The sequence below is a fragment of the Corvus brachyrhynchos genome, unplaced genomic scaffold, assembly GCF_000691975.1.
Source record: "Corvus brachyrhynchos isolate BGI_N302 unplaced genomic scaffold, ASM69197v1 scaffold7, whole genome shotgun sequence".
NCBI lineage: Eukaryota > Metazoa > Chordata > Aves > Passeriformes > Corvidae > Corvus > Corvus brachyrhynchos.
In genome coordinates this window covers 2964326-2976577 of record NW_008239054.1, presented here as the reverse complement: position 1 = coordinate 2976577, position 12252 = coordinate 2964326, and the positions used below count along the sequence as shown (strand labels likewise).

The following is a 12252-nucleotide window of genomic DNA, read 5'->3' as shown; positions in this document are numbered from 1 at the left end:
TCGCCTTCTCGCAGAGCGGGGCCGGCCGGCGGCGCCTCGCCTTCCCCTCTTGCAAAGCTTTCCGGGTTGGAAGCTTAAAAAGGAGTCCTGGGGTGTGTGGGCTTCGAAAGGACGTGTGAGGGATGCCCTAAAGTGTCACGAAACAGTGTGCTCGTGGGTTTGGGGGTGTGCTTTTTTTTTTTCATTTACAAATGGCGGAATGTTAGAACTCCACTTTTGCGGCTAGGCTGCATTTGTTCAGTGGATTTGAAAATACGTAAGAGGTGAGAAACTAGCATATCCTGTGACCTGTGTTTCAGTAATGCGCCGCTACACACTGCTGTGAAATTCTGTGAACTTATTTGTGCAGGGTAATTTACCCGGCCCTTGATACAGTTGGTGGAGCTGTGATTTGCAGCTTTCAGCATACTTCTCCATTGCCATTGTCAGAAATCTAGGGAAGTGAGTCAAGGCTCCCAAATGCCCAAAGTTGTGTAGGTCAAAAGTTTGTGTGCTGATGCTGTAACTAACTGCAGTGTTCATTTCCTACTCAACGAAGCGCTATGCCTACTCAATGAAGCGTTTTCAGAGGACTTTCTAGTTTCACAGCCAGCACTTTGGTTTTCATCTGGCTAAGTAAAAGAATATCCTATTAAAATACCTGTGCTTATGCAACAGCCACCAGCTCCCACAAGCCAAGACTGAATAGGTCTGTTAGTAAATGTTCTCACTTTCTCCTTGGTACTGTCGTGCAGCAGACAGGGGATTGCTTGGAATCATAGCTCTCATTGTCTGGCTCTTCTGCGTCTGCCTTCACAAGTGATTGCAGGCCATAACTGCAGGCAGTTCCCTCTCTTGATACTCTCTTACCTTTTACTGCAATATGTGTTTTATTTTACTTCATAAAGGAGGATGTATTATAAGGTCCTTTCAGTATCCATTCCTACAGCTCTGCATCTAGTGCCCTGCCTGCATTTATACCTAATGCTGTCGTTTAGGGCTGAGGAGTCAGTTCTCTTTCCTGAGGGGACTACGAGTGCACAAAGAGATAGCTGAGTGGAGATCCCTAATTGTTGGTTGACTACAGTAGTCCATGGTCCTGCTGCCTTACATTAACTTTTGCCCTTCGGCATTCTTCCCCTTCCTTGATGAATGTAGGAGACCTGAGAAAAGTTTTGTTTTCAGTTATTCACATTACTTTGGTACCTGGATCCAGGACTATCTGAGCAGTGAATTGTGTACTTGACAAAGTAGTCACTCATCTGAACAGTTCAGGTATCAGCAAATTAAATGCTACTGGAACACCTTCTCTTTAGTATTAATGTTTTTTAGTCCTTGTATTTTATTTAGTAATGATTTATTCTGGTTATACAGGTTACCCTTTCCCTACTGCTCCTCCTGTGGACATATTTGCAAAAATCAGAGTGGATGACTGTGGAAAAACCAAGGGATGCTTCAGGTCAGTCTGAGATAAGAGATAAAGATACCTTTATGTTTACAGATGCTGACTGATGGTATTGGAGACTTTGGTTAGTGTTTCACAGTCATTTTAATAAATGTTCATTATTTAAGAACATTCTTTGTAGTACAGGCTATATTATTTGAGGACACTAGTTTATTTAAGAATACATGTCATAGTTATGGACGTACAATTCCTTCACATTTCTTGTATTTTCATGAAGCGCTTAAAAAGCCTGAGCAAGGAAGGTCAACAGAGTAATATTGTGTGTAATTGTTTGCTGTACTGTTTGAATACTATACATTCTTACACTAAAAGAGTAATAACTGCAAACAATTAATGCTACTTTATGTCCAGCAGAATATATGTTTTACTGCCATTATACTGAAATGCATTCTTCTAGGTTTTTTTCTTGCAAAACCTTTATTAAGTTCCATAGCAGGAAATTTCAAGGAAAAGGTTATGTTTATTCAATTCCATTTAGGTATGGTAAACCTGGATGTAATGCAGAAACTTGTGACTACTTCCTAAGCTACCGCAGAATTGGAGCTGATGTTGAATTTGAGTTGAGTGCTGACACAGATGGCTGGGTGGCAGTGGGATTTTCCTCAGACAAGAAAATGGTAAGATGCGTACAGTTCTTCGTGTTGGCAATATATGCACTTTCACATGCTAAGATTTCAATGGTTTATATATATTTGTATATTTGATTGGTGAGAAACAGAGCATTTAAGGTAGAAGTGACTTGCTGAAAACAAAGCACCATTCAGTAGCCCCCCTGGGAGCACTGCCTCACAGAAAACTGCTTCATCCTTCCTAACATCTCCTTTCCCTTCTTCTCTGAGAACTACAACAGTATTTCAGTTCAGCTCTGAATGTTTGAATGTCACTAGCTTTTTGTCTTTTTATTAGAAAAGCCCTCAGGGATAAGCCAATTCACATGGAAATGTCCTGTTGTGCTTTATGTCAGTGTAATTTGGGCAAAAGACACACCATAAACTGAATAGCAAGTGATTTTATTCTTCAGTAAATCAGCTGACTTTCAGCAATATAAATTTTTATTTCACTATTTAATTTAGGAAATTTTTGTGTTTCTTTCATACCTATGTGTTGTTCCAGGGAAGCCACAAATGTGTGAGAAAATGATTCCTGCTAATTTAAACATATATACTCTAGAAAGCAGTCTTGTTAAACTTTCTTCCCTCTTCTGGATTTTTATTTGATTTGGTTTTATGCTTATTCCTGTACTTACTTTTTCATTCAAAAGCTCCACTTTTCATTGAGTCTTAATGAGCAAAACAGAAGCATGTAATGTGTGGACTTCAGAAAACCTGGGCAATAGGTGACTTATGCAAAGATGTTTTGTCTGTGATCCTGGTAAAATGTTTAGGATTAAAATTCAGTTTATAATATAGGTGTTCATGTACAGAAACATGCATGAGTATATAAAACAATACTGGGCCTATGTCCTAAATCACAAGTCAAAGAAAGGACTGTTTCTTGTAAGGTTGAAAGTAGCAGTCTGAAAAGATACAGGAATTAGACATCCTGGCCTAGAACCTACAAAAAAAAAATTATTTGGAAGACTTGCACTGACTTAACAGCATTTTTACCAGACCCAAAATGAAAAACAGAAAGCAAAGGTGCTTCTCAGTCATTATTACACATGCTTTAATATGACACTGGAAATAAACACAATGAAGATAGAAGGTTTTTGTGTCACAAAGAACAGTTCCTGTCACAAGAAACAGTTTGTGGTTTTGATGTAAAGAATGGCTTTACAGCCAAGTTTTGGGAAGAGTTTAGAAGCCTGGCAATGCAAGTTCTCAACAGGGTTTTCAAAGCAGCTCAGCACCTTTAAGTATTTGTCCTCAGGCTATCAGATTGTGTTTCCAGTTTGTAGCTCTGAGGTACCTGCAGTGGACTGCAGGGTCCCACTGCCCTCCTCTCATCAGCCACTGCGTATCATGTAATGCCCGTAAGTCAGCTGGGCTAAACCAGCCAGTATCTGTCTTCCTCTCTGGCTCCCCTGCTGAATCCATCTTTTTCATAACTTCCAGGATGTTTTGGTGTCCTGGGATGCACAGGCTTTGATGGTAAAATGGCTCTGAGTCAAAACAGCTCAGCTGTGAGAAATGGGCTGTGCTTTGGAGGCCCTAATCAAAATGGTGTGGCCTGGATAGCTTCAGAAGTTCAGGAAAAAAACCTACTTTGTGTCCTCAATAGATTTTTTAAAAGTCCTATGACCTATTTCTTTGTATCAAATAACATTTGCTTTTCCACTTGCAGGCTTTTGTGCCTTGGCAGGATTTTGTAATGTCATTCTGTTAACTGAAATTCAAAATGTTTTTTTCTTTCTTTTTTAGTTTTCTCCTTCAGTGTAAAAACAGCTTTATTTTTGCCTTTTTCGCCTTAAGAATGAGGGATTTGTGCTTAGATGTATAAAAGTTAAGTTGGAAAATAAGTTATGGAGAGCAATCATAGTCTCAAGACAGAAGCTGGAAAGGTTGTCTGTAGCAGCACCAAGGTGCAGAAACTGTTCAAGCATGTGTTTTACCTAGTCGTCCCCTCTTTCCCCTCACTTTTGGCACATATTTTACAAATGCCCATTGCAATATTCCCACAGTGCTGAAATACATGCTTTTTCTCTCTTTTCCCTGTAACAAAGAACCGAGGGGTGATCACACTAGCAAGCATCACGTCTATCATCAGTATGACATATCAGAAAGATGAGTATGGGAGGAGCAGGGCCTGTGTTTAATACAGCACTGATAGCTGTGGCACTCATCCAGCTTGGATAGTGTTTTAATGGCTCTTGGTGCTAAGGCTTCTGTGAGATAGCACTCCTGAAGTTAATGCTCATCCCTGAGTGTTACAGAGCTCTACCACTTTGTCAGTCACCTTGAGTAACTGTTCCAGCAACTGCTTTGGTATTTCAATGAATGACCTCCACAAATAAGTGTCTCCTTCTTCCTTCTGTCTGTTGGTTCTTTGCTGGCTGTTTATGCTAAGTGAAGAAGCACATGTTGATTACTTTTTTCCTTGTATCTTATGGCACACTGTATTCTGTTATTACATGCTGAACATTTCTTATAAGAGATAAAAGAGATAGGAAAAGTGATGTTCCCTTAAGTGAACATGAGAAGAGATTAGAAAAGACTTACTTTAATTGATGCTATTATTTTCTCATATGTAGTAGATTTATTTCCTCTGTCTCACTAAATAGTGTATTGGTTTTCTGTCCATGATTTGATGCAGTGGATTTTGTACACATCATGGATTCAAGACTGCCGCATTTTATGAAGCAGTATCCCAGAACTTCACAAATAGCGAAGAAAACAGCCTTCCACAGATCAATTAATTATGTGATATCAGAGTGATATCATATCCTACAAATATATGTTAAGTAAATAACTTTTAGAAAGATCCAAAAGAGAATTCAGAGATAGTAAGGGTAAGTAACTATTGCTACCCAGTTACATGCTTTTCAATCTTACTGAAGACACCTGGTAGGGGAACACATATTTGTGTATATATAACTTAGAAAGAAGGAAGGAGTGTCCCAGGTCTTGATTAGTTTTGAATTACATAAATGAGGAAGTGGTTTATGACGCTTTTGTTTTCCATCTTCCAATTTTTTTTTAACCTTGTAGGGAGGAGATGATGTCATGGCTTGCGTTCATGATGATAACGGAAGAGTCCGAATACAGCACTTCTATAATGTTGGTCAGTGGGCTAAAGAAATCCAGAGAAATCCTGCTCGAGATGAGGAAGGGGTTTTTGAAAACAACCGTGTAACGTGTCGATTCAAGCGTCCTGTGTATGTTCCCCGAGAAGAAACCATCGTAGATTTGCACTTGAGTTGGTACTACCTGTTTGCTTGGGGTCCAGCAATCCAGGGTAAGTTGATCTCTGTTACCAGCAGAACTGATGTGCTGAGATGGATAAATGTCTTTCAATAACATGATTCTTACTAGACATGCCCTCCCCCCCAAATTTTTGTTTTTTTAATGAGCTAAAATTCTGGCAGCATGAGGCTTAAAAATGGATAAAAAGAAAGACAGGAGTCCAACATGTCTTGTTTTTTTGGCTATATACCCACTATCACCACTTCCCAAAGCTGAATTTAGAAGAACTTTGTAACTAGAAGTTCTTAATTCCTTTGAAGAATGTTTGTTGTTTACTTGAATTTCATTTGTTTTATTCAGAAATTTAATTTCAGAAAGGAAAGAAATGAGCCTACTCCCTGACAGTGTAATATTGCATGCTTTTGTAGGTTTGAAAATTACCTGTCTGCCTACCTGTTTCTTTGGTGGAGTTATAGAAAAAATTGCATCTGACATTATTTCTTTCTGCCCTTACCTGCTAAAGGTTCTATAACTCGTCACGATATAGACTCTCCACCCGTGTCAGAGCGTGTTGTCAGTATTTACAAGTATGAAGATATTTTCATGCCTTCGGCTGCCTATCAGACCTTCTCTTCTCCTTTCTGCTTGCTCCTCATTGTTGCACTGACCTTCTATTTATTGATGGGAACCCCATGACCAATGGAAAATAGCAAGAATTTGGCAGTGGAAGTTTCTCAGGATGGACGGCTATATGGATGGACAGTGCATTTTTCTATTGGAATTTATATCACATCACCATCCTCATCTAGCTGCTTTTGAACATAGTTAGCTTCTCAGAAGAGTGAAATAACCATCTCCTTTGAGTGACAGAGTGGTGACAAATCATTTAAGAATAATCAGTGAACACATAGGAGAATATTTTCAGTGTTGTGATTTCTTGCTTAAAGAAAATGAGACTTTTGTAAAATCAATGTGTGTGTGTGCGTATGTGTGTTTGGGAGGGGTGCCTGTATGTGTGTTTAGGTGAATTTAGTGATGGACATCTTATCAAATAACAAAATTGCCTTCCAAATTGCTTCAAAAAAGCAAATTTGGCAAAACACTGTAATGCTGTTTGGTTCTTCTAGAGCAGGGAGCACAACTGCAAGTGCAGTTTCTGATCTGCAGATCTGGATACCAACACAGCAGTATAAAAGTAGTGGACAGTTCTCCCAATTTCTTTTTTTTTTTTGTAATGTATTTATCAAAGTGTGCTTGCTGTGGTACTTTCCAAAACTAAACTTGCATATTCAAGCATTAGCATGGGTTTTTTTCCAACAGAAAGAGATGACGAATGTCTTTATTGTGTTTCAGTAGCCTTTTGGAAAGAAATGGCTACTTCTTTTAAGAGTGAGATATAAAGTAATTTAAACAAGGGGAAGGGAGAATACAGCAATATAAATTCTCCATACATAGGAAAACCAGGTGTAAAGCATGCAGAATATAAAAGTTCCCAACAAGCCATAGGATGTCCTCCTAATAGATTAAATCAATTTTTCTCTTTTTATGAAAAAAACAGTAATTTTGCTGACATGTAAATATATTTTTAAGTAATTGTGCAGTAGTATGAAGTAATCTCTTTTTCTGTGTTGTATGCCATTATATCCTGTTCATGTTAAAGGTGACTGTGGGCAGCTGGTGTTATCTTACAAAGAAATATAAATGAGATTATTTGTAAGGAAAGACAGGGATTAATAAGAACAGCAGTATCTTTTGTTCATCAAACCACTGCTAAAATGTAGCTATTGTGGAAAAAGATGAGCTAAAAAGGAAACACGTTAGCTGTTTTTATCACCAGTAAATAGTAGAAGAGGAATGCTAAATATTACAGAGATGAAAAGTGTCAAAATGTATTTATGAGCCACAGAATATTATAAAAACTTTGAGTGGAGAATTCTTCACTTTAGAGTGAAGAATTCCCGTTCTTCACATAATAGGAAGCGTACGACACATTTACATGTAGCAGTCAAATGTACTTAGGTAAGGTTACTCATTCACTTTCCAACTTACACTAAAATTCTACTTAAGTAGAATTAAAATCTAAATAGTGCCAAAGTTTTATCTAATGTGGTGCGCTTGAGGACTCTCTAACATAGAATGTGGTAAAGTATTTGTAAAGCAACTCCTTTCTAGTCTCATTGCTGCATGGAGTATAAAATAGTTAACTAGCTTGGCTGGGTTTGCATCCTTATTCACAGAATGATGTTTGTAAACTAAGTTTTTTTAGGCTCAGAATTCTTCAAACCTATGCTTAAGGTATATGAATTAGATTGAAGATGAACTTACCTTCATAGCAAACACTTTGTCCCTATTTCAAAAGAAAGATTGGTTAATTTTTTATATTTTCATTGATGTCTTTAAGGATTTGTTCACTTAAAATTACTGGACTAGAGTTGGGGAAAGGGAAGAGAAATTCAGAAAGAAGTGAACTTTAAAAGTGCATACAGTAGCTTTATTTAGTATAGATTACTTCTCTCGGGTTGGTTTACTTACTCATCACCTGATCAAGTAGAGACCACCTAATAAGGTCTGCTTTGGCCCACGACAGCTGCATAATTTAACTTTAAGATTGGCTGGAGCAGATAAGCAGAAGCCTGGATAATGAGCTTTACATTCAGCAAACAGGTGAAGTGAAGAAATCATTAGAGTAAATTCTTTGTCCTTCGTGCTAATTTGTAGGCAGCTGGGATACTGCAGCTCTTTCTCAGAGCCTGAGGGTTGCTTTAGTTTATGGCTTGGTATTTACTGTTTCAGCGATTTGCCTGATTACCCACTAAAGGGCTAATTTAATAATTTAAAGGTACTGAGCTAGGATAGAAACCCGGTTTGGCTCCTCTTTTCTTTAATAGAGTTCTGGATTTAGGATAGCCTGGTTGGACCTGAGCACACAGGTATGTTATAGATGACAATAATAATACTAAGATAAAATTGTGTGACAGCTGTCAGTCTGCTTTCTACATATATGAAGTTGGGTGTGTTTAAAATACAGGATTTAAAGCAAGAGCAAAGTACTTTACATTATATTTTATTCCTTTTTCAGATTACTTGTCAGTGTGCTGTGTTTTTCTCATCATGTTTTTTCTCTTGTTGAAGTACTAGCAGAAATGAGCAGTTCTAAAAAAAATTTCACCTAAGCTTCACAGTACTTAATTAGCCTAATAAAGTGTCTAATTAAAAGGGAGGAAATAAAAGGCCACAGGAAGCAGAAAAACAATCTATTATCTGGCATTTAAGTGGATGGTTGAGTTTAGCACTGAGTTTATCTAAGAGTTCCTCTTCACAGTGGGAAAATCAGGACTATGGAATTCAAGTTAACAAAGAAGGTATGAGTTATCTAGAAATTACTAGTTGGGATGAAATCTGAGGAGAAGGTTATAAGGGAAATGTGGTATGTAAGTTTGTATGATCCTTCGTAAGTCTTAACATTTGAGTGGGCATGCATAGTAACTTGCCATGGAGGGTATTTTGGTTTTCAAATGTTTTGTCTTTTTGGTTTCTTTTTAATATTGGAAAGTAGGATTTATCCCTGTTATACAAAGTTACTATAAAGTAGCAGTCTTCAAAGTAATTTTTAAGTGATTATGGCATTTCAAATATTTTCTGTTTTATTTTTTTTTCTAAGTGACTGGTACCAGCAGAAACTAGAAGAAAAGGCCTGCATTGGAAAAGGAGGCAGATATTTCCCTCTCCAAATAATTTTTTGTTTCTCTAGTGTGATTACGACCAAACAACTGTTAAAGGCACATTTCCTAAGTACTTTAAGAATTGCTTGCTGCACAGTGACTTAATACAGAGGCAAGGAGCTTAGAGAGGGCATATTTAGAGTATGGTGGTGGTTGGAAATGTGACTGTAATTATTAATTAGAAAGATTTTTTTTTTGCGTAATTCTTTTTTTTTTTCATTGCTGGTTTCAAATAACTGTGTATTTTTAGGTATAGGTGAGGTGCTAATTGATTTCCCCCATCAGAAAAAAAAAAGCACCTAGCTGATTTGATAATGTCATTGAACACAGGGTGATGCTGTCTTCTCTTACCATAAGGGAAATATTCTGGTTTTGAAAGAGAACATATTGATGAGAAAAGTTTGAACTCCCTCTGTGGCCTTCTTGTCCATCTTGACTGGTTTTGCAATACTTGGGTAGCAAGAGAATAAACACTTGTGGCCTCCCTAATCTGAAGGAACCCCCAGTTTGGGTTAAATAATGTTAAAGCTGTGTTTGGCACTGACTTTCCCAATCTTCAGTGCAGGGATTAGAGAATGATTGATGTGGTGTACATCAGCATGCCACTCAGGCAGTGGTCTTGAAGCTCACTTGGGGCACCATATCCTGGGTCTGGAACAAAAAAAGAGCCCTGCAACTGCCTCCATGTACTAAATATCTACTCAGTTATTTCTCAGTTACTGCTATAACTCACATAACTGCTGTAAGTTTAAGGGAAGACACAGGTCTTTCTTTTTTTTGTTTGGTCTTCTCCTTACTTTCTCATCTGTCAAATGCATCAGACATTTACATAAAAGAAATTTTTTTTTGTTTTAGAGAGTAGACCTCTGTCAGTTCTTTCACGTTTTTTCTGGGTCCATAGGAAGTTTGCACCCTCTGGTACTCTAGAGTCAGAATTAAAGTTTATATGCAAATTATGTAACTTTAACAGCATGTAAATGGCATTTTGTGACTTTGTGGTTTCATTGGTTTGCCACACTCTTGTGTAGCAGGTGTATTTCCCCCCACCCTCCTCTTGTTCTAACATCTCCAAATAATTTCCCAAAAGTAAAGTATTTGTTAATAGCTTTACAAGAAGGAAATACATATTTCAGAGAATTACAGAAGGTCTAATATCAGTTATTTTCAGAGGTAACTATTGTAAGTGTTAGTGTTTTGTACAAAATATGACTTTGCGTAGAGCCTTACATTTATGATAAAAATCAGAAATACATTTAAATATTACAGTGTTTCTCTGCTTCATGGAGCTGTGGATGCGCATAGCTGACATGAATTGGTATGATCCCTTTCAACCCTGACTCCACAGCATGTAGTGACACTGGTAAAGCAGTTTGCTTGAATGCTGCACGGTGGGGCATTGATGACTCCCAGCAGTTTGGAACAGAAGACTGGAGAGACTGGGTAAGGACAAATGACCCGGGAGGGCTAATGGTTTTGGCATACCTTCTATTGTATAAGTTTACATGTGACAGCGCCCATCTGGCACCCTTTATCCAGGCAAATATTACTTGATGTCATGAGAAGGGAGTCTGATTTGAATGAGATTTTGGCTTTTAGGCAGGTCCCAGCTGTGTAAGGGCTGATGTGGGCAACTGGTCAGACTATGCCACAAGATGTCCTCTGCTGTTAAGCCTCAAGGTAAGAGCTGGAGGCTTGATCTGGCCTTCAGAGGTATAAAAACCTCTCAAGACCCCAGAGGCAGTAGTGGCAGTGGGCTGCAGCAGGGAGTACTTGCTCAGTTTGTTTAATGGCCAGTGAGCAGGTACTCCCTACTGGCTGCAGTCTGGGTATCAAAGGATGGGGGCTCTAAATCTTACCTTAGCGGCTCCGTACATTAGCTCCTCTAATTAAAATTTCATTATCAGTATTTCTGTAGCAGTGCGTTTGGGCAGCTCTCCCTCAACCTGCCCAGGATAGCTATGGCTCTTAACTGAAAGATTTGAAAGAAAATGTCAAGTCCCTGTGTACAAAAACTAATAAAAAAGAAAATAATTTTTTTAACCATATGCCAGCTTTTTACATTTTTTTGTCCATATCTATTTATTTATATGCAATTTGTATGTTGAGGTATCTGATTTTTGCAAATACAGAGTAAGATCTAGGTAAGCCTTCCTTTTCTAAACATTTTTTATTAATATGAAATAATCACTTTGGTAACTTTTTTTTTCTGTTTTCACAGTAGGTTTTATAAAATTACATATGCTTAGACATGGTTATTTAACTAATTTGGGCTCAGATAGTGAGGCAAAAGAAGTGCAATTTTGAAATGTCAGAGAGGATATGTGCAGCTTGTGGAGTCGATAGGTGTGAAAATACAGACTTAAAAGACATTACTTGGTTTGAAAATCTGTGTTATGACTTGGCAATAGCAATGAATCTACTGTAAAGAAAGGGGCAGATTTTTTTTCTTGGGTTACAAAGTATTTTGAATAGCACTCATAGACTTACAGACTATCTCAGGTTGGCAGGGACCCATAAGGATCTTAGAGGCCAACAAACACCCTGCTCCTCACAGGACTGCCTGAAGCTAACCCATATGACTAAGAGCATCATCCAGATGCTCCTTAACTTCCCTGCAGAGCTTGTTCCAGTGACCGGCCACCCTCTCAGAGAAGAACCTTTTCCTAAGCTCCCATCTGAACTTCCCCTGACACGGTTCCATAGGCATTCCCAACTGTTGCTTTTGCCCTCTTCCTGTGTTACTTATCGAAGTAGGAATGTTCTTCCAAACCAGTGTGAGGTTGGAATAAGTGCAGGACTTCACAACCTGTATCTTAGAACAGCTGCTGCTCCACATAGGCTCATTCTGATCTGCAGTTAGAGGCTGTTTAGGAATGTCCTTACAAGATGAGCTTTTCTGTGGCATTCTTAAGAAATTTTCTGTAAAGGTGTTGTACTCTTTATAGACAAGAGCATTACAGAATTACCAGTACTTTTCTGAGCTGTTCCTAAATGATTCTTAAATTCATATTTGTGTTTTTAAAGAAGTAATTGGATTTTTCAGAAGTGGTGAGCAGCTGCAAATCTTTTATGGCTCCAATGCTTACTCAGGGAAGCGAACATTTTATAGTAACTAGTGATTTAGCTTCATATCTCTCTCTTAGTTTCGACATCATTCAGTTCAGTTTCCTAAGGTGGTGTTGGTAGAAGGCTAAATAAATGAAAAATTCACTTAGGTTTTGTGCCAGGGAATAAAAATATTCCT

The 12252-nt window shown here is 38.1% G+C and overlaps 1 protein-coding gene and 1 long non-coding RNA gene across 2 annotated transcripts in view; one reads left to right on the top strand and one right to left on the bottom strand.

Moving 5' to 3' along the window:
- The first annotated feature begins 1331 nt into the window (after positions 1 to 1331).
- Positions 1332 to 11053, top strand: FRRS1L (ferric chelate reductase 1 like). The gene is made up of 4 exons (XM_017739105.1): positions 1332 to 1438; positions 1923 to 2061; positions 5092 to 5338; positions 5810 to 11053. Exons 1-4 carry the CDS (start codon positions 1332 to 1334, stop codon positions 5980 to 5982), a joined length of 666 nt encoding a protein of 221 aa, XP_017594594.1. The 3' UTR covers positions 5983 to 11053.
- The window catches only part of LOC108447880, a 12786-nt gene continuing 5822 nt past the window's right edge, over positions 5289 to 12252 (bottom strand). Inside the window, exon 3 of the long non-coding RNA XR_001863580.1 lies at positions 5289 to 5373. This is a non-coding gene — a long non-coding RNA (uncharacterized LOC108447880). The remainder of the gene's footprint in view (positions 5374 to 12252) is intronic.

Bases quoted from the DNA above. Each gene is read 5' to 3' on its own strand.
- FRRS1L (XM_017739105.1), top strand. From the start codon at position 1,332: ATGATTTATTCTGGTTATACAGGTTACCCTTTCCCTACTGCTCCTCCT. The intron at 2,062-5,091 runs GTAAGATGCGTA...TTAACCTTGTAG, and splicing joins TTTCCTCAGACAAGAAAATG to GGAGGAGATGATGTCATGGC. The intron at 5,339-5,809 runs GTAAGTTGATCT...TACCTGCTAAAG, and splicing joins TTGGGGTCCAGCAATCCAGG to GTTCTATAACTCGTCACGAT.